General features: G+C 42.7%; 2 protein-coding genes across 2 annotated transcripts in view; both read left to right on the top strand.

The window, feature by feature from the left end:
* Positions 1 to 9606, top strand: part of F7 (coagulation factor VII) — a 10990-nt gene extending 1384 nt beyond the window's left edge. The window contains exons 2-8 of the mRNA XM_026044298.1: positions 2065 to 2225; positions 2828 to 2852; positions 2936 to 3049; positions 4334 to 4474; positions 7094 to 7200; positions 7687 to 7807; positions 8876 to 9606. Coding sequence (XP_025900083.1) covers positions 2065 to 2225; positions 2828 to 2852; positions 2936 to 3049; positions 4334 to 4474; positions 7094 to 7200; positions 7687 to 7807; positions 8876 to 9414 — 1208 coding nt within the window. The 3' untranslated portion in view covers positions 9415 to 9606. The remainder of the gene's footprint in view (positions 1 to 2064; positions 2226 to 2827; positions 2853 to 2935; positions 3050 to 4333; positions 4475 to 7093; positions 7201 to 7686; positions 7808 to 8875) is intronic.
* A 1626-nt stretch (positions 9607 to 11232) lies between these two features.
* On the top strand, positions 11233 to 20533 carry F10 (coagulation factor X). The gene is made up of 8 exons (XM_026044289.1): positions 11233 to 11529; positions 13501 to 13661; positions 15145 to 15169; positions 16935 to 17048; positions 17246 to 17386; positions 18169 to 18419; positions 18734 to 18851; positions 19635 to 20533. The coding sequence occupies exons 1-8, from the start codon at positions 11457 to 11459 to the stop codon at positions 20180 to 20182; spliced, it is 1431 nt and encodes a 476-aa protein (XP_025900074.1). The 5' UTR covers positions 11233 to 11456; the 3' UTR covers positions 20183 to 20533.

Genomic DNA, 20533 nt, shown 5'->3' on the forward strand with positions numbered 1-20533 from the left:
CTCAGCCTCTCTTCATACGAGAGATGTTCCATTCCCTTAATCATCCTGGTTGCCCTTCTCTGGACCCTCTCCAGAAGCTCCACGTCCTTCCTATACTGGGGTGCCCAGAACTGAACACAGTACTCCAGGTGCGGCCTCACCAGAGCTGAGTAGAGGGGCATTTACAAGCCTTTAAATATTTGTTCAGCCTGGAGAAGAGGAGGCTGAGGGGGGACCTGATCAGCGTGTATAAATACCTCAAGGGAGGCAGTGAGGAGGAGGGGCCGGCCTCTTTTCAGTGGTGGACAGCGATCGGACTAGAGGAAACAGCCACAAACTGAAGCACCAAATGTTCCGCAGGAACTTAAGGATAAATTTCTTTCCTGTGRRGGTGMCAGAGCCCTGGCACAGGCTGCCCAGGGAGGCTGTGGAGTCTCCTTCTCTGGAGACCTTCCAAACCCGCCTGGATGCCGCCCTGTGCCCYGTGCTCTSGGTGTTCCTGCTGGAGCAGGGGGTTGGACTAGGTGATCTCTAGAGGTCCCTTCYAACCTTAAGGATTCTATGTTTTTATGATATTAAAAGCATACAACCTGGCAAAATATATATATTTATTTAATATATATTTTATATAATAATAGTTAGACATATTTAATATTGTAATTATATATTTATAATAGAAAAAAWCTTATGAAGCATTCTGTGGCAAATTAGATGCATCACACAATACTATATTCCTTCAAATAACTTCAAAATACAGGGAAAATTACCATTGTTTTGCATACAATTCAGCAGATATTATGATCTGAGATAAGTGACCAGAGACAAAGAACTCACTAGACTGGAGAAAATCCTTTCAGCTGTTTTTATTTTTTGTGGGTATTTATGTGCTGACAGATATGAGTCTCCTCATCCGCAACTACCTCAACTACCTCAAAGCCTTTCAGGCAGGTAGTAGGCAAATATTTCTTTTTTGGGAGCCATATAGTGGGGAATGTCTTGGAGGAATGGCRAGGGATACACATCAACCTTAATCCACAAATCTACCCACAGTCCTAAGTCAAAGCCAGAAGTGCTGAGATTTAAACTGCTGTCACGAAGCTTCAGAATTGCCTAGTGACAGGGAGGAACACACTGCAGAAACCAATCACTTCAAGGTTCAYGCAGTGTAGTATATGGGGTAAAAATAGACCACAGCACTGGGACTTACTGYTTATTATTCTGAATTATACCAGGAGGGCATAGCTGATGATATCAGGAAGCTTAGGTGTGAGGATCACCTCAGGAAGAGGTCAGCATGATGACATAAGGCTATTAGGTCTTTAAATAGACATTTACATTCATTGGAAGCTTGAGTAGTTCTGTGAAGTGAGCTCTGATGATGTTTGMCACCCTATTTGTGTTCCCAAATGTCCATTTGGAGGATGGCAGAGACTCACAGGGATAAGATCCCCATAGCTGTGGTCTATGGTGATAGCAGAAGTTAGGAGCCATATGCAGGCTCCACCAGGCAACACAAAGGGCATTGTCCAACCCTCATATGTACTGTGATGTAGTCTTTTTTTTCAGAAGAAAAATAAAGATAACAACTCAACCTGTAGTCTGCTAATGGTCTGCTAGATTCCTTCTGCAGGTCCAAGGATTGAAAGGTTTGAGCTAAAACCAGTGACAAACAGAGCACTGGAGAGTTAGGACTCCCTTTGGTCCACCTGGCATCAAATAATTGTATTGAGTACAAGAAAACCAGCTGTGGCCACAGAGGTCAGCACTTGCTGAAGTGCTGTTCAGCTGCTGGAATTGAAAGAAATTCTGTCCTGTCTATGTTTAGACCTACCATATAAAATATGTCAGTGTATTGTGTATTGCAGACATGTAAGACTTCTCTTTAGTTCTGGCTCTGTAAAATCCATATGCTCTCCCTTTACCTGTCATCGCCACCTTATCAACGAAAGGAGGTGGTGACTCTGGCAGGTTGTGGAAATTTATTCAGTGTGTCTAATTCTAAAACTTCTCCTAAAAAGCCTGGATAGCAGAAAAGCTATCCTCTCTTTCTGGAGAGACGTCTGGCAAACAGAAAATGTTTTTCAGTCTTTTTAAAGCAGGAAGATGCAACCAGTGTTCTGCAAAGGCAAAGAAGAGCCAATAGCTTCTTTGAGGAGATAAAACTGGGGTCCCTAGAGCGGGAATGCATGGAAGAAAACTGCTCGTTTGAGGAAGCAAGAGAAATTTACCGCGACAACGAAAGGACAGTAAGTAGCGCAGCGCTGGGTTAGCGCTCGCAGTTGGGTGGACTTTGCCCTTCCCCATGATTCAAGGGTGTACTTARGAGTGTGGCTTGACAGTTGAAAACGTGAAAGCCAAAATGCACTTTGTGGCCTTCTGTTTGGATCCTGGTCTCAAATGTCCAGAGGAATCCACGGCAGCAGTGCTGGCTGGTGGGGAGCACGCTGCATGGGCCCCATTGGGCAGGACCAGTTTGAGGGATGGTTGGAAAGGAGATTTTTGCTAAGTCATCTCAATTCTTCCATCCCCACAAAAATTCCAGAGGCAACCATATCTTAGATGTTTTTATTATGCAATATATTCATTTTCCAGACAGACCTAATCAGTCAATTTCACACAAACCATAGGGAAATTATTGACGGGAACATATTTGTATATATTTGAAGTGCTCTTCTCTCTTCACACCAGAAAATGAGGTAGAATATTTTATGGGCATCCCATTCAATAGGAGCATCTCTGTGGCTGCCTGTAACACATTCTCTTTTACAAGGGTGTAGGATTTAATCTGAATTATTTTTTGTTTAATTAAATTTTGCTTTTTTTTTTTTTTTTTTTTTTTTTTTCCCAGGCAGAATTCTGGCACGTCTATTCTGGTATGAGAATTGCACATCTTACAAAAATGCTCCCACTGCCGCAATTCCTCGTGCGACCTGGACTAATGGTGAATGTTTTACAGACCCTAACCAGTGTGCCTCCAATCCCTGTCAGAACGGTGGGACTTGTGATGATCAGTTTCAGGATTATGTTTGCCGTTGTCCCGAGAAATATGAAGGCAAAAACTGTGAAAAAGGTCAGCTATGGCAAAGGGTAACAAAGTAAAAATGTCATTATTCATTCAAATGGAAGTTACTGGGATAAGCAGCGGCGAGCATTATTTCTCTGCACCATTCCCGCAATGATAACTACCATTGCCACTCTCTGAAGTGTCCTATGGTAGATGTAACCAGCTGGCAGTGGGGTCAGTGCAGGTTTTGCACTGCATAGCAAAATAATTTCTACTCTAGGGGATCTGGTAAAACAAATGACTTTTGTGAGCTGTCTGAGAGAGGAGGAGGATTGCTTTTCCTACCTGAATTAGCTAGGAAGTTACTTGACCATGCTGCAAAGAGGGGACAGACACAGTGTCTAATACAGTCAATACAATGCTCTTCATTGACTTCAGTGCACGTTATATATTAGTTAAGTTGATGCTTGCAGAATATGATGAGTCCAAACAAGAATTAGGCACCTCCCAACTGACACCAGGTGCTCTCAGAGCTCTGACTGCTCATTACCTGCCATGTGCCACCCATAACTTAAGTCAAGCTGCCRTCTCTGCTCTTGTCTTTTCTCAAACTCTCCTCATACTGCTTAGCTGATCGTGTCTGCCTTCTTCACYGCCTGCTAACCTCCTAAGCATTTTTCATGCTCACCATCACTAGAGCAGAATCTGTGAGCCTCTTCTCCTTTTACAAATTATGTCTTAAATGGTAGTTTTGTGTATGTGTCTCTCTGCTGCAAGGACCATGCCCCATTTTTTCTTTCTGCCTCTAGGATGGAGAGAACTCCTAGCAGAACATAAGGAATTATTATAAAGCAGCCACCTACATCCAATCATTTGGAAAACTGACAACATTTAGTGGGGCAGAGGGGAAGGGTTTTTTGACTTGTTTCACAGAAAAGAAGTTGTCATATCGTGTGATTTTTTTTCAGTTATATTCCCAGATCTTTCTTGTACCAAATATAAAATAGACATGTTTTTCCATAGTTAAAGATTATGATGGTTGCAAGACAATTACTACACCCCTGTTCTTTAGGAAGGACAGTAGGCTACTGCTGTAGCTCAGATACAGCATTATACGCAGACTGATTTATTTTTAGGTGCATATTTCTTAAGCACAGCCTTTCCCTCCTTAATCTCAGGTGATCCAGTTCTACACAACTTTCTCCCAAACAGAATTAGCCTTTGACCCAGTCACTGCACATACATCACTGATATTTACTGCCGTGCTTCCTTGGCAGCACTGCCAGCTGTAGTTGACTTGTGTTAGGCACCAACATTTCAGAAACATGAAGACTCTTTCTCTGGCTTTAGCCACCGCTGACCAGCTGAAGTGCATTTACAGCAATGGTGGCTGYGAGCAGTACTGCACTGACGGGCCGTCCGGCAAACGAGTGTGTTTCTGCGCAGATGACTACGCGCTAGCGAGTGATGGTGTGTCCTGCCTTCCCCGAGGTATGACGCTATGAGCGCGCTGCTAAATCTAACCCAGCCCCCTAAAAGAAACGTTTTCAACACCCTCGGAGCTCCAAAGTGTAATCCTGGGGCATTGGTTCCCTTCCTTAGGCATTGGTTCCCTTCCTTAGGCATTGGTTCCCTTCCTTTTCTTTTAGGGGAGAGTCCAGAGCAGTAGGTTTGGACTTCTACTAAAACTCAGACACCTCAAAAGAGTCGGTGGGAAAGGCTGAGTTTGACATATGCGCTGCCGTGGGTCTGGGGGTGGGTTGAGCAGTGYCCTCAGCGTCTCATGCTGGGAGCCCCAGCCGCTCTTTTTTCAAATGGACCACCCATTTTTTATTGAAACCACAAAGTATAAGAAGTATTTGGGGAAGAAGAAGTACTTCCCCCAATTTCAGGACATTAGACTCGTGGCTAAAGGAATTAAGACTCAGGATTTAAGAGAGCTGGATTCGTTCAGCCTGAGAGAATTAATAGCAAGGAGACCACACTTCAGGATGTCTTCTTCAGTGAGTGATCTGTTCCCTCTGGACCCCACCGTTCCTGGCCTCAGAAGCCCACACCACTGGGACAAGGGAAAATTGAGTTTGGTCATCCCACCCCTAGGACTGAGAAGCAAACTGAATCCCTCCTCTTCTTTGGGGCATGGTCTCACCATTGCTCTAGCTAGAGAATATTCTAGAATATTCTCTACTGTAGAGAAGAGCTGAGCAGTGGAGAGGCACACTGCAGCCAGTAAATAAAGCAGACTGGAAGGTACTCAGGCATTTCCAATGAGTGGGGGGGGGGGACTTTGGACCCCCCAAATCCTCCTTTTGTTTTAGTGCAACCTCATTATGGTAGGCCATGGACTTCATGGACAACACTGTTTTACTATTGGGTTTCCAATCAATGTGAATTTGTGAATAGGGATTTTATTGCAGTATTTATTGCAACRTAACATCAAGAGAGGAAGAGCCTTATTAAAACCAAAGAAAATCAGTTGCTCCTTTCTTTTTTTTTTTTTTTTCCTCCAGCCATTGGTAGGACCAATAAACTGTTAACTGTTGATATTCCTCTAGATAGTATGGCTGGATTTTTCTCTTGTTCAGTTGACGAGGTAAATTTCAACTGGGACTTCATTAGGACAAGTTAATTACTTTTCCAATACAAAAGCTGGCATCTGACTCTAYTGCAGATGCCTACCTCAATTACCTCATTAGTAGGGAAAAAGAGACCCCGGGGATGTGAACATAATGGAGAGAGCTGCAGGGAACATGTGTTCACATCTAAAGAACTGATTCTGAAGGGGTAACACCCCAGTACACACCTCAAAAGAGCACTCATGTGGAGAACCGATGCTGACAACCTGGCTCTCAGAAACAATTTCATTAGAAAATGATTGTCTAGTAATGTGCTTGTCCCTGCACATTAGCAGGTTCTGCAATACTCCGCGATGGGGAACCTGCTGTTGCTAAAAGCTCCAAACAAAGAATTCAGGATTCTCCCAACCTTTAAATCATATCTTCTCCTGCATTTTAAAAAAAAAGAATATGTATTTGTTGCTTCTTGCTTCTTGAGGACCAAAATATTTATATCAATGTCTGTGTGTTCCAAGAAAACAAAACTACCCTAAAGTATCCCTTCATACAATGTGCTCACACTCTTTCAATGCTAAAACTTGTGTTGTTCTGAAGAGAGCATYAGAAATAATGTTATGGATTAAGTATTTTCTGGTCTTTCACAGGCTGTCACCCAAAGAGCTAGTCTGATTCTTCTATACCCTGTCAGGACCTGCAAAAGCTTGATGCTTTCTTTGCATCAGCTCAAGTAAAGGGCACTTGGGGATTATTACAGGCACGCAGAAGCCCCCCAATGGCACGCAGAAGCCAAAGGCAGATCCTCGGAGTTAAAGGAAACTTCTGTGGGATTAATGTTATACTGAAAACACCAAAGTTTCCTCTGCACTGTAACGCAGGTACAGATTTGATCCCTAAGACTTATATCACTTACTGTCACATGTCCATGCAGTTCCTCGCTTGCTTAAGCTGAGATAGGGCCTTAGACTGAGATAAGCAATCTGGAAGAATCGAGGATGGGCTGGACCCAAGCAGTAGAGTTGCAGTCTGCCAGGAGACATACCAGAAGACACAATGTCTATTCTCAGGAGATTTTCAGTGCATCCAAACAAGGGATAGCAAGCTGAGTGTCTCACACTCAAGCCTGCCTTTCGTGCCAGCAGGGGTACTGTGCACTAAGCACCACTGAATTAAAGCATGAGGGTCATTGAAAACATGTAGACTACAAGGTTTGATAGAATCACCTCTCAAGCTTGCTGTTTTCCTCAGTGTTGACTTATACTTTAAAAAGATGTGTTAATTGCAAGTGCCTTGTATGTCCATGATATTAATAATCTATTGTATAATAATAATCTATTGTATGAGGAAAGACTAAGAGAACTGGGCCTGTTTAGTCTGGGGAAGACACAATTGAGAGGGGATCTGATCAATATGTACAAATACCTGAGGGAAGAATGTAAAGAAGATGGGGCCAAATTCTTCTCAGTGGCGGCCAGTGCCAGGGCAAATTTATTGTAATTCCTTTCAATAAAATTGTAGTTGTTTATATATTTTTCAGTGAAATACCCATGTGGAAAAATACCAGTGTTGGCAAAAAAAAATGCAACTGGAGAAGGGAGAATAGTAGGTGGTTTCATCTGTCCTCCAGGTGAATGTCCATGGCAAGTGAGTCTTCAAGATCCTTTATTGCATTTTCTTTCTTCTGCAACATGTCAAATTCCTTACTTTAAACTGATTATTTTAAAACCTGTAAAAAGCGCAATTTCTGGACAGCCAAATTTCCTCTTCACCTGTAGCTAGCAGACCCATTTATTCCAACCATGCATCTTAGCCTTTTTCTGGAGTGTCTGCTTACATAGGAGTGGGGTAATAATTCAGCCTCCTGTATCTTCCCTTAATCCTTAATATTGCTATCAGTAAGAATTTTATTTGAAGCTTTCAGGGCTATACCTTTGGCCATAATAAGAAGTGCCCATACTGTAAAAAAATCTCAATGAGAAGTCTCCCCACTCCTAAGTTTTCTATACAATCTGCTCAGTATTTYAAACATAGTTGCATAAAACGACAGAAATAAGCAACATAAAACCTGACACTACTGAGATTCAAGACAAGCGCCTTCGAGTAATATGTCACTTTGTTTTGTGTTGTCAGGCCCTTATAACACATAATMAGCAAGAGAAGTGTGGAGGTACTCTACTTTCACCTGAGTGGGTGGTCACTGCAGCTCACTGTTTGGACTACATTCATGAGAATGAGATTCGGGTGAGGCTGGGTATGTATCTTCCCTCGTAATTTCAAGCTTCCACTTTAGTATTCATGTTTGATTACTGATGGGTTGCTACCATTTTACCCCAGTTATTCCTACTGTGATTGAGGCTGGAGAGCTGGGCAGAGAGGAACCTCCTGAATTTCAACAAAGGCAAGTGCAGGGTCCTGCCCATAGGGAGGAGTAACCCCAGGTACCAGTACAGGCTGGGGGCCGATCTGCTGGAGAGCAGCTCTGCAGAGAAAGACCTGGCAAGCCTGGTGGACAACAAGATAACCATGAGCAAGCAATGTGTCCTTGAGACCAAGAAGGCCAATGATATCCTGGGGTGCATTAGGAAGAGCAGTGCCAGTAGGTCAGAGGGTGATCCTCCTTCCCCCTTTCTCAGCCTTGGTGAGGCTGCATCTGGAGCATGTGTCCAGTTGTGGGCTCCCCAGTACAAAAGAGACAAGGAGTGAGTCCAGCAATGGTACGCTAAGATGATGAAGGGATTGGAGCATCTGTCCTGTAAGGAAAGGCTGAGAGAGTTGGACCTCTTCAGCCTGAGGAAGACTGAATGGGGAATCTTAAAAATGTGTATAAGTATCCTAAGGGTGGGTGTCAAGAGGATGGATCCAGACTCTTCTCATTGGTGGCCAGCAATAGGATGAGAGACAACAAAGACAAACTGAAACACAGGAAATTACATCTGAGAATGAGGAAAAACTTCTTTACTGTAAGGGCAACAGCACAGGAAGAGATTGCCCAGGTAGATGGTGGTGTCCTGCCTTCGTGATATTTAAAAGCCAGCTGGCAGGATCCTGGGCAAAGTGCACTGTTTCCCTGCTTGAGCAGGGGTGTTGGACTAGATGATCTCTAGAAATCCATTCCAACCTCAACCATACTGTAACTCTGTGTAACAAGACGGACAAACCAGAGGAAAAGAAAGAAGTGCAGCCAGATTAAAAGAAAGACTACAGACTTYGATAGTAGATAAGTGTCCTCTAGAAATGTGAGACTAGAAACCTCCTGTTTCCAAAACATCTGAGGAATCAAGGATGTGACTGACATTATCTAGGATTAATCATTTTCCAGGTGAACATGCTCTACATTATGATGAGAAAACTGAACAAGAAAGTGGAATAACCAGGATGATCATTCACGAAGAATACAAGAACGGGCAAGTTAATAATGATATTGCCCTGCTGAGACTGGAAACACCTGTGAACCTCACCGATTATGTGGTACCAATATGTTTGCCTGAGAAACAGTTTGCAGTGTATGAGCTGTCCTCCATCAAATTCTCCACAGTGAGCGGATGGGGTCGCCTGCTGGACAGAGGTGCTACATCCTCTTTTCTGATGAGAGTTGACTTGCCACGTGTGAAGACACAAGAATGTGAAAAGGAGACTACTTTAAATATTACTGAAAATATGTTCTGTGCAGGAGATCTGAGCGGCACTAAAGACTCTTGCAAGGGTGACAGTGGTGGACCTCATGCCACAAAGTACAAGGACACTTGGTTTCTAACTGGGATTGTCAGCTGGGGGAAGGGCTGTGCTACTAAAGGCAACTATGGGGTTTATACAAGGGTATCCAAATACATTGACTGGTTAAAGAACCACATGGATTAATGATATTGATTCAGAGTATTTCTTGATAGTGTTATTGCYCCTTGATCCAACCTGTAACATTTTCCCATGAAGGCATTCCCTGTACATGGATGTGGTTATACAATACCCATACMACTAAAAATCATTCAGCACTAGCCTAATGTCTATCTGAATATATTAAATAACTTCTATATTGCTATTGTTTGTAAATTTGTATGTATGCAAATGGTGCACAGAATAACCATACTGAAAAAGACTCAAGAGTCTCTTTCATTTTGTGTCTATTTTCTGATAACAGATAGAGCTAACCACTGAGAAAGACTCCTAGTAACATATCAGGCACATCATGATCTTCCTTTCTGGTAATCAGTGATGTAAGGATTTCCTGAGCAATAAGTTGYGTTATGTTGAATAGTCATGACGAACCTATTCTCTGCAAACATGTGAAATTTCTTTTAACCCCCTTCTATACTTCTGTTTTTCACATTTTCTTAAGACAATAGGTTCTGTAACAAAATTACATAATAGGGAAGAAAATAGAAAAGAATTGCTTTATCTTATGCTGAAGTAGCCTCAATTGCAGTGACAACAGGCAAATTTGAAACTGTAGAGACTCTCCAACACATAAAAGCAGGGAAAAAGTTAATTTCACTTTTACAGATGTGCTCTGAAAGCTTCATTACAGTTTTCCTGCATCAAATATTATTGCAATAAAGTTAGTGACTACTAACTTTAGTTAAAGGCACCCTAAATTTGTRTATGGTGARGAATATCACTGATTTAGCTTTCCTTTGCCTCAGTATTGTCTTACTTAATACAGAAGAAGAACAAATGGAAACAGAATGTTTATTTTTTCATTCAATCTAACACTYAAATTGTGCCCTCTGTTCTGGTGTCTGGAGGGAGAAGAGGATATTTGTCTGACCATGGGCAAAATACAGGCCACACATTATTCTCTGTAGCCTTAGTGTACAAATGGTATTACTTGAGCAACTCCGAAWGACAGCAGACTACACCATTAAAAGTTATATTTCCCATTGTAAGCGTAAAAACTGCCAAGAAGTGAAGGAGACGATGGCAGATAAAATCGCTGATGAGATTAGAAAATAATCTAATGAAAGCGTATGCTCTGGAATCATTCAAATCATGCTGAATGTGAGCTCAATCACAAAAGCTTGCCAGCAAGTAGGAAAATTAAGATTGGCTGTACTCTATTATTAGGGAAAAAAACATTGTCATTACACGGTATATATGCAAGACAAAAACTGTGCATTCTTTAATCTGCATTACCAACRTAGAAGAAGCAGTCTATTATTCCTATTAAGCACTTAACTGAATTAGAGCAGGCAGCAAATTCCAAAGRCTTGAGAAATAAGCAGTCTGGGTCTATGAAAACATCCCCCACAGATTCTAGTTATTCATAAAGTAATAAAGAAACAAACAGCATGACAGGGAAGATGGAGGCAAGCTGCCCTAAGCCTGGTTTGACAGGCGGGAGTCCCTTCCTACCATGAGGCACAAGCAGTGAGGTGGTCATGGGACCATTGGGGATGGCTCATGAGACTGAGCACGCTGGAGCCGGGAAATATAAAGCACTAAGTCAACAGGTCACGGTGTGGGACGGGAACATTGGGAAAGCGAGAGGGGGCTGCYGAGGGCAGTGGTTGTTTTGGAGGTGGGTCAGTGTCCGCCCCGGTTGGGAGCTCAGGTTTGTTTGCCCCCTCCAGCCCAGGCTCGGGTYGTGCCAAGCCTCAGCCACGGCTGCCTGCTTGCCAAGGGCACGATCCAGCGCTGCGCCCAAAAAGTGCAGTTAAGAAAGCAGACTTCCCTCCCGCATTAAAAAAAAAAAAGAAGAAACGCTATCACGTCAGCCCCCTTGCAGAGCGATCCTGCCGGCGGCTTCCCCCCGTCCAGGCGCTTCCGCTATTTCTGGGCAGGGTGAAGCAACACAACTTTAGTCGCTGCCGCTGGCGCGGGGCTGTGCGTGTGTGTGCGGGCCCGTCGGCTCCTGTGCTCTGCCCGGGCCATCCCACCCGGCCGTGGTCGAGGCACGGGTGGGCACCATGGCGGGCCGCCTGCTGCCGCTGCTGCTCTGCGCGGCGCTCGCAGCCCTCATCCTCCGCGCCGAGGGAAGCGGTAAGGGGGGCTGCAGGGGGAGAGCGGGGCTCGGCTCTTCATGATGTCCATCCTGTCCTCGTCTCCTCCTGGGACGATTGCTGCTGGGGATTGGGGCTGGGGGTACCACAGCCATTGGGGGAACCATTGGAACAGGAGATCCAACCTCCTGGGAGCAGGATGATTGGGGGGGGTGGGGAAGGGGTTCCCTCCCTCCCGCTCTTCTTCCTTCCTTCCTTCCTTCCTTCCTTCCTTCCTTCCTTCCTTCCTTCCTTCCTTCCTTCCTTCCTTCCTTCCTTCCTTCCTTCCGCCCTCCCTCTCTTCCTTCCTCCTTTCCTCCCTTCCTCCTTTCCTTCTCCCTTCCTTCCTCCTCCCTTCCTCCCCGCTGCAGCTTGCACTCCAAAATGGCAGGAGGGTTGTTGGCACTTGCACTGCCCCTCTCTACTGTGCTGAAACACCAGCAGGCTTTGCCTGTGTGAGGGAGGGCTCCCTGGGAAGTCCCAGGGGGGCTTCCGGGCTTGAGCCCAACTTTGGAGAGTCCCCATGGTGCAACCTCCCACTCTGRTCCAGAGTGGCCTGTTCCCAGTTGACATTCACTTCCATATTTCCATTCCTCCCATTGCAAGTGCTGGGAGGACAGCCTTCAAAATGTGCTGTACTTCAATACTTGGGRAGTAGTGGGACTGTCCTGGGACCCGGAAGTGGACAGACTGTCTTTGGTTCCGCGGGATTTGCTTACATGGTGAGGGTTCGGGGCTGTGGCGCGGAGAGGGTTAGCGCGCTCTGTGCTCTGCTGTTTGTGTTACTCGGGTCAACATCAAAGGTCAGAACAGACAAGAGCAGCAAGTGACTTTTCCGAAAGTCATCAGCTCTTCCTTCAGTGAATCAGCCTAGTTTTAAAATAAGGGTCTTGGCRAGCCTGTGGAGCGGCCTGCTGGAGCTGACAGACTTCATGGCGCTGAAGACGCAAGCGTGACAGAAGATTTAGGGGAAAAAAGATCAGTCTCAGAAGGCTGACTGGCTARTTCAAATTTATAAAAACATTTTCTAGTGCTGCTTGTAGCAAAGAGTATAGGRGCAATAACCCCTCCAGCTGTGGCCTGTCACTTTCCCATAACTGCAGAAGGAGATTTAAGGACAAATAAGATAGTGAAGTAACAGTTGCTGAACTGAAACTTAGGAGCACTTTCTGTGAGCCCTCCTTGCAAGCAGCCTTTTCAGCCTATGTAGACTCTACAGTATTGCTTAATAATGCCAGCTTTCAGACTCTGCAAAAGTTCTTAGAATATCTGCTTTTTGTAAGCTAGTAAAAATGGCAATTGATTTATTCCAATGTTCAGTTCTTCCTAAGTGGCAATTTGTGTACAGGTTACTGGAAAGTAGCAGTATTGCTCATGCAGCAGTTATTGACCTGAGTTYGGGGTGGTGAAAGGCAACAGAACTTGCAGATTTTCTGTTTCTTCTCTGAAGGCTGGACAGTGAAACAACTTTTCCCATCTATCAGCTGAACCCCATAGTGATGTGTTACTGCACCTCGCATCTGCGTGGTGTTTAGTTTCTGGTGCACAAGCAGCCAGAGCAAACAGGGGTGTTAGCCTTGAAAACAAATCAAGCAATGATGTGGTGTACCCAGCCTTCGGAGTGGCAAGGAAAGTCACTCTGTTCATGACTGGAGTCCTGAGCAGGAGCAACTGCAGTATAATCCCTTAGTGTCAATATGTATGTTCTTATTTTCAAGACTAAAAGCAGTAGGATGGCATTCTGGTGACCCTCTAATCTGTCCTAGACCCACTGATTCCCAGGAAGAAACTGATCTGAGAGATCTTGGGATGTACTTGTCTGTGGTAACTGACTTCACAGGTCATTTAGCCTAAGKACATAGTGGATAGAGATTCTATTTTGTTTTGTTTTCACTTCAGTTATTTCTGAATGGCTGTTCACCAATAACAAGTGCTACCTGGCACCTCTGTTCTTCTTTTTCCCACTGTATAGTATTTATCAAGAAAGAAAATGCAGATAAGTTCTTGGAAAGAACAAAACGTGCTAACTCTTTTCTGGAGGAACTGAAGAAAGGGAATATTGAAAGAGAATGCAATGAGGAGCGTTGCTCGAAAGAAGAAGCGAGAGAAGCCTTTGAAAACCAAGAGAAAACTGTAAGGATGAACTAATACAAAAGAAATAGGCCTGCATATTTCATGTTTACCATACAGCATTAAGATCTTTTGAGCTGGGAATCAAAACTAACAAAATGCTCTTGGTCACTTAACATAAAAGAAAAATAGAGAACATTTTTGGATTTGGCTGGAATTGCTACAGCATAAATATGAAAACTGGAAAACGGTCTTAATTTAGCACTTGTAAGGCTAGTCCATATTAAAGCCTCCATTCTTTTACCTCGTCTAATCTGTTTAATCATCACTGTGAAGTATTCAACCTCTAAATATTTTGATATTAGCTATGTTAGAAATACTGTCACGCTGCCATCTGCATGGCATAGCTGAGTGTTCAAGGATTCTTAGATGAAGAGACCATAGGAAGACTGAGAATGCAAATACTGRCATAGAACCTATGGTAGTCCTCATGCAAAAACCTTGCCTACTCATCTGAAGGAGCTTTGTAGTGTTTAGCAACTTGTATCTCTCTTTCCAGCATTTAAATGGACAGGATATGTACTGTGAAGAGTATGTCTGAATATTAAACTGCCCACAAAGAATTACACTGCAATTCCTGTATCACCTTCCCTATTCTAGAGGCTAGTTAGTTTTAGACAGGAGGGAGATCTATTCCAAAGCTAAAGAGAGATTAAAGAGATGAGACAAGTCCAGGAGACAAGGTCAATAGAAAAGATAATAAATGTTACTTGAAGAAGAACTTGAAGTGACTGTGGGTAAAGGAGAATCAGGCTGTAGCTACGTGGCTGTTAAGAACAGCCCTGAAACTGGTATTAAAGCCAGATTTATTTCACTTCCGTAATATTTGCTGTCCGGAATGTTCTTGGAGTGTGCCTGAAATGACCTGGGTGGGGGAGTTATGGATGCATCATAAGGATACATTAAAGCATAAGGGTTGGTTGACCTATAACAAAACCAGCACAGCCTGTTCTACCTGGAGACCGAGTATCATGAAAAAGACAGACTTGGACAGGCAGCATACCTGGAATCTGCAGTGCAAGAGGGAAGGGAGAAAAGAGACACCATATTTTTAAATGCTGAGATTTCTGAGGTCCTGAGGGGCTAAAGGGGAAGTACACTGAGAATTTGGTATTGCAGGAGTATAAATAAATCCAGTCAAATGAATATGAAGATAAGTTATGCAAGAAAAAGAGTGCCTTATGTTAAATGAGTCACATCATTAAGAAATCTCTAATGAGTTTAAGCATTTTTCAGAAGTGCGTGAGACTYGTTTCTCTAGGACTGAGAAATATAAATGGGTCATATTGTTTTAATTTATTAACTAGCAGTGTCAGGCTGCAAGGCCCTATATTTGCCTGTAACAAATATTCTGTTTTAACAATTATTGGTTGCACGCATGGTCTGTATGAAAGCTCTGACATTTTTCTAAAGATTTGAAATCACTGATTTCCATCTAATTCTTGTTTGTCTCCTCCTATTTCCCTTTTCCCACACCTACCTGTAGGAGGAATTCTGGAATGTCTATGTAGGTAAGAAACACTCTGCATTTGTTTAGAAAATTAAGCTTCTTCTTTTTGCATGGCTAAAAAGGACACACTTCTTACGTAACCACTTCCTGCCCTCTTGTTTCCTCTCTTTTCACTGTGGACATGCTGAGTTTCCTCTGAAAAGGGAATCTGACTGATTTACTGCCTTGMTGTTGCTTGAACCCTGTCACTTCTTTCTAAGGCAAGGTTCAGCTGCCTCCAATGCTTGAGATCTTTTCCTCTCAGAGAAGAATAGTGGCTCTTTGCACGCAAAGGACAGTGAGAAGCTGGGAATGTGACTCTGCCAGTTAACTGTCCTTCACAGGCACCTATTCAGAAATATATAAAGACACAAAGTGTCATAGATGAGAGCGTCATTTTAATTTTTGGCCTTGGCTAAGGCATTAACTATGTTGCTCAGTCTGCCTTGCCGCTTTCCATCATCCTTCATGCTACAGTGTAGTTGAGTCCTGCAAAGGTTAGTATTTTGCAGCATGTGTTTCTACAGAACTATGTAGTATTCAAGGAAGAAAACCCAGCAGATTAGTAAATACTAATCAATATTTTTTTTCTTTTCTGAAAGTTGCTGGTTTTTTAATGTGTTACTGTTTAGTAATGTGTTTTCCTGAAATTATGTGTCCAGCATGCATGCTATGAAGAGTACCTCAAATATTTTGACCCAAGTAAGACTGCTCAGCTTTGTCTCTTGGAGTCYACAGAGAACTGATATAGTTGCTGTGATGAAGACTCAGAACTTTCACAATCATCTAAGGGGGAGACAAACTCTGAAGCCCACAGGCTGAGATTGCAACCAAGGCTTGCGTCAGTACTGCGGGAACAGCAGTTAACATGAGCGGAAAAATTCAGCCCATTTTCTCATGAGAATACAGGCAGCAGAACATTAGTGCCAGTGCTCTTAGCAGAAATGCCCATTTCATACATTGTAAACCACAGGCCATGAATTCTTCTTTTTTTTTTTTCTTTTTTGGTGTTCAGAAATATTGAAAACCACAGTTTCCCTCAGCCAAGTTGCTAGAACAATTCATTTGAATTTCCTTTTTTTAGTATGGGATTCTGCAATGTTTTTGTGAAATATTGCTATAAAGCTCAGGTCCACAGCAACACTTATGGTGTCTAGGGAAAGATTGAACAGGCATGGTTTTAACAGTAAGATATTGCTTAGTTAAAAACAGCTACAGCGGCACAACTGATTAGGCAGAAAACAGGAACTATTCAGTAGGTTTCAAGTCTGCCTTTCCTCCATAAATGGTGATCTCACCTTCCCTCTGTTGAGGAACAACAGAGGGAAGGTCTTTAACTCCTCTCTTGCGGAATATACAGGCCTCCTGGAATATACCAGGAATATACCTGGAGGCTTCAGGCTGGATTCTTAGGATAAGCAGTTTCAGAGCTTAGGAGGTCAAAAGTCAAATCATCTTGGAGAGTATCTGCAACATGGAAATGGCCAGCCTGCTCTTACAGCCTTCACTGTAAATGATGCACAGTGATGCACTATTGCACTATTGCTTTATCTTTCTACACAAAAGGCCCAGCTCATACAGCAAGTATGACTGCACCACTTGGGTCATGTATGTGACTCACACCGCTTTGAAATACTGACCCTCCTCTTTGCTGTCTGGAATGTGGCAACTCATGGGAGAAACGTTACAAAAATCGTATTAAAGCTTCCTTGATAAAATTCAGCCCCTTCAGAGTTCACTGACAGTTTTACGCTCTTAAAACAGTTTATTCTTTTGATGTCTTGTAGATGGAGATCAGTGCAGCTCAAACCCTTGTCACTACGGTGGACACTGTAAAGATGGAATTGGTTCCTACACTTGCTCATGCTTGGATGGTTATCAAGGCAGAAACTGTGAATTTGGTAGGTTTCTCCTTTAGAAAACTGTGACAGAGACTTGAACAGGGAGCTGAAGCATAAGATGTCAGCACTATCTTTAAGGAGCAGTGTCTGTCKCTTGGAAAATTGCATGGAATAGAATGGCAGTCAGCAATGACTGGTGCCAATGATTGGTGAACTTCAATAACTTTTTATTTTCTCCAAACATGTCTCTTTTATAGTCATACCCAAGTACTGCAAGATAAGCAATGGTGACTGTGAGCAGTTCTGTAGCATCAAAAAGAGTGCACAGAAGGATGTTGTGTGTTCCTGTGCTAAAGGGTATGTTCTAGCAGAAGATGGCAAAGGCTGTGTTGCATCAGGTACGAAGACACATGATGAACTAATAGCAATAGTGCTGGGACCTTTTTCACAGTTAAAGAAGTCTTTTGAAACACAGACATAGTGACATTGATTTAGCACTAAGACTASATGATTTGTGTTTTAATAGCCTTCTGTGCCTGGGGTGAAGTGATGGGCAACAGATCTATCTCACTGGTAACTTTTTACAAGGTACCTTTCACAGAAATTATGTGAAGGGGAACAAAAGGGCTGCTGTCTGGATGAAAATGAGGATAGCTATTTGTTCCTTAAACAAATTTGTTACTTACTATTTAAAGTAGCAGGTTTCAAGAACTTATTTTCTGTTTTTGATGTCAGTTAACCTAATCAAGTAATTAAGATTAATGCTATCGGATGTCCATTTCCATTGTATTTCAGCAGACTGCAAGTGGTGGGATGAGCAGGATAAGCCAACCATATATGGATATAATCTGTTTCTAGATCCCTTATAACAAATAAGTAAATGGCTCTCATGAATGATTTTTAACATATATAACGATATTACTGGTATGTAGCAATATAAACAATTGAAAGTGCTTTTTGAATTTTAAAAGCTTTGAAAACCCTGGCCAGAAGCCAAACCCACGGCTAGCTTTCAGGGCTAGAAAATGACTTTCATTTTTCAACCCATCTCTCCAACATTTTGTTAGTGTCTTGAAAGGAGGGCAGCTGATTCTATTGCAAGAGGATGTTGGTAAGGAGTTTCTTCTTGTATGTGTGTTTTTGTCCTTCCTTTTTAATTTTAATGCTCTTGTCTTTACAGTAAAGTTTCCCTGTGGAAAAGTTTTTGTGAAAAGAAAAAAAAGATCTGTTATTTCACCTGCTGGCAATAGCACTGCAACAAGCATTCAAGCTGCCTCTCCCACAAATGCAACAATTCTGGAAGAGGACATTGTTGCTACCACAGAAAGCCCAACCGTCCAGCCTCAGAATGAAACGAGTAACCAGAGTCCAGATGTGATTACYAGGATAGTTGGTGGTGACGAGTGTCTGCTCGGTGAATGTCCATGGCAGGTAAATGAAGTGTTTGTGCTCTGCATGTAGGCAGAACACTTTCCCCTCTCAGTCAGTTGGTATCTTTTCCTAAAACATAGGTACCATGGGGCTGTACATAAAGCCAAACCTCTTTATCCCATATGGCCAATGRGATCCTGTAGGCTGTCTGTAACATACCCTGGTGTGTATGCAGTACTAGGACCATYGCAGAGAGGCCTGCACACTAGCACATATTGCACTGAAATGCACACATTCAGAGAGARCAATTAGCTGTTCACAACCCTTTGAAGTTAACATGCTCTTAGTTCTGCATTTAACTTTATCTCTCACAGGCTGTTCTCATAAATGAGGAAGGGGAAGAGTTTTGTGGTGGAACTATACTGAATGAAGATTTTGTCCTTACTGCAGCTCACTGCATGAACCAATCTAAAGAAATTACAGTTGTTGTTGGTAAGTGGTTATTTATTTTACTCCTGTCATGCTGAAATGGTGAGCCTGTGCTATGGACAAATCCTCTGTGCTCTGAAACCTGTGTGAGGTGGTGGTTGTTTTTTGTTTTGTTTTACTTGTTATCATTTCCCATTATTGCAGGCATCCTGCTTTGTAGTGAGAGGAGTAGCTGATTAAGAAGGTGATAATGATGAATCCTTTTTTTGGTGTCAGCTAGGTGGAAATGATTAAGAATAAATGTTCTAGAACATTTTGAACAAATTTTCACAACAAATTGCTCAGCATTGTGTTGATCAGAAACCCTTCTTTAGGAAGCTCATGATTTTTGCAGGCCTGTCTCAAGCATACAGACTTGTTTCTGTGGGACACTGAGAAAAGCTAGGACACATTGACTGGAGGAAGAAACAAGGAGCTCACATTATGACTATTTCACTTTTGAGGCATGATTATAGATCAGTGCAACTTTGCGCCTCAGCTGTGCCTGAGCTTCCCTTCCCTGATGTAAGCCATACTCATCTTCTGCAAGATCTCCCATCCAAGTTGCTTTAGTCTAGTTGAATGAGTTTATCTTAAACTCACACAATGATTTCACTAGAAGACCTTGAAACTGGAAGTGTCTCCATGTGCTGCTAATGAATGTTGCGATAATTTTTCTACAATTTACTGCATGGTATAAAGGCTTAGGCAAAGTGTAAGGAATGGGATACTAGTTTCTTAATCAAGATTGCTTTTAATTTCTTGYACCTTCCTCATATGCATGACCCTTTCAATGATCTTGTGCAGGTGAAGTGGACAGAGAAAAGGAAGAACATTCTGAAACAATGCATACAGTGGACAAAATATTTGTTCACTCTAAATACGTTGCAGAAACCTACGACAATGACATAGCCATAATAAAGCTGAAGGAACCTATAAAATTTTCTGAGTATGTTATCCCAGCGTGTCTTCCAGAAACAGACTTTGCTAATGAAGTTCTGATGAGCCAAAAAGCTGGGATGGTTAGTGGCTTTGGACGGGAGTTTGAAGGTGGACGACTATCYAAAAAACTGAAAGTGCTTCAAGTCCCCTACGTGGATAGGAACACTTGCAAGCAATCCACTAACTTTGACATAACAGATAACATGTTCTGTGCTGGATACGAGACGGAGCAAAAAGATGCTTGTCAAGGAGACAGTGGAGGCCCCCATGTAACCAAATATAAGGAGACTTACTTTATTACTGGAATTGTTAGCTGGGGAGAAGGCTGCGCAAGGAAAGGCAAATATGGTATCTATACCAAACTGTCTAGGTTCCTACGCTGGGTAAAATGGGTCCTGAGACAAAAGATTTAGTGGTGCAGTTATTGATCCTTTCTGTTGGCTAACAAGGTACAGTTGTACAATCTGTAATAGAAACATTATCCTTTTTTAGCACATTTACTAAACTTAAGTTTGAGAGCTACTTCTTTAAAGTTATGGTGCTGCTTCTATCTTTATTCCTGGCTTCCAGCATGTATATGTGGACTGTCAGGGTTGATTTGGGTTTGTACAGGGAGGCGCTTTCTCCCTAAGAATGGCTGCTTGCTGGGAACTTATGTTTGCTTATTCATTTTATTTTTCAAAACTTCAAATTGCAGCCAGTTGGTTCAACAGAGAATCTGTGCTTATTAGAACTGTTCAGCTTAGCTGCTGATGTGCTGAGCA

The sequence above is a fragment of the Nothoprocta perdicaria genome, unplaced genomic scaffold (genome assembly GCF_003342845.1).
Source record: "Nothoprocta perdicaria isolate Ctin4 unplaced genomic scaffold, notPer1 scaffold_358, whole genome shotgun sequence".
Classification (NCBI taxonomy): Eukaryota; Metazoa; Chordata; class Aves; order Tinamiformes; family Tinamidae; genus Nothoprocta; species Nothoprocta perdicaria.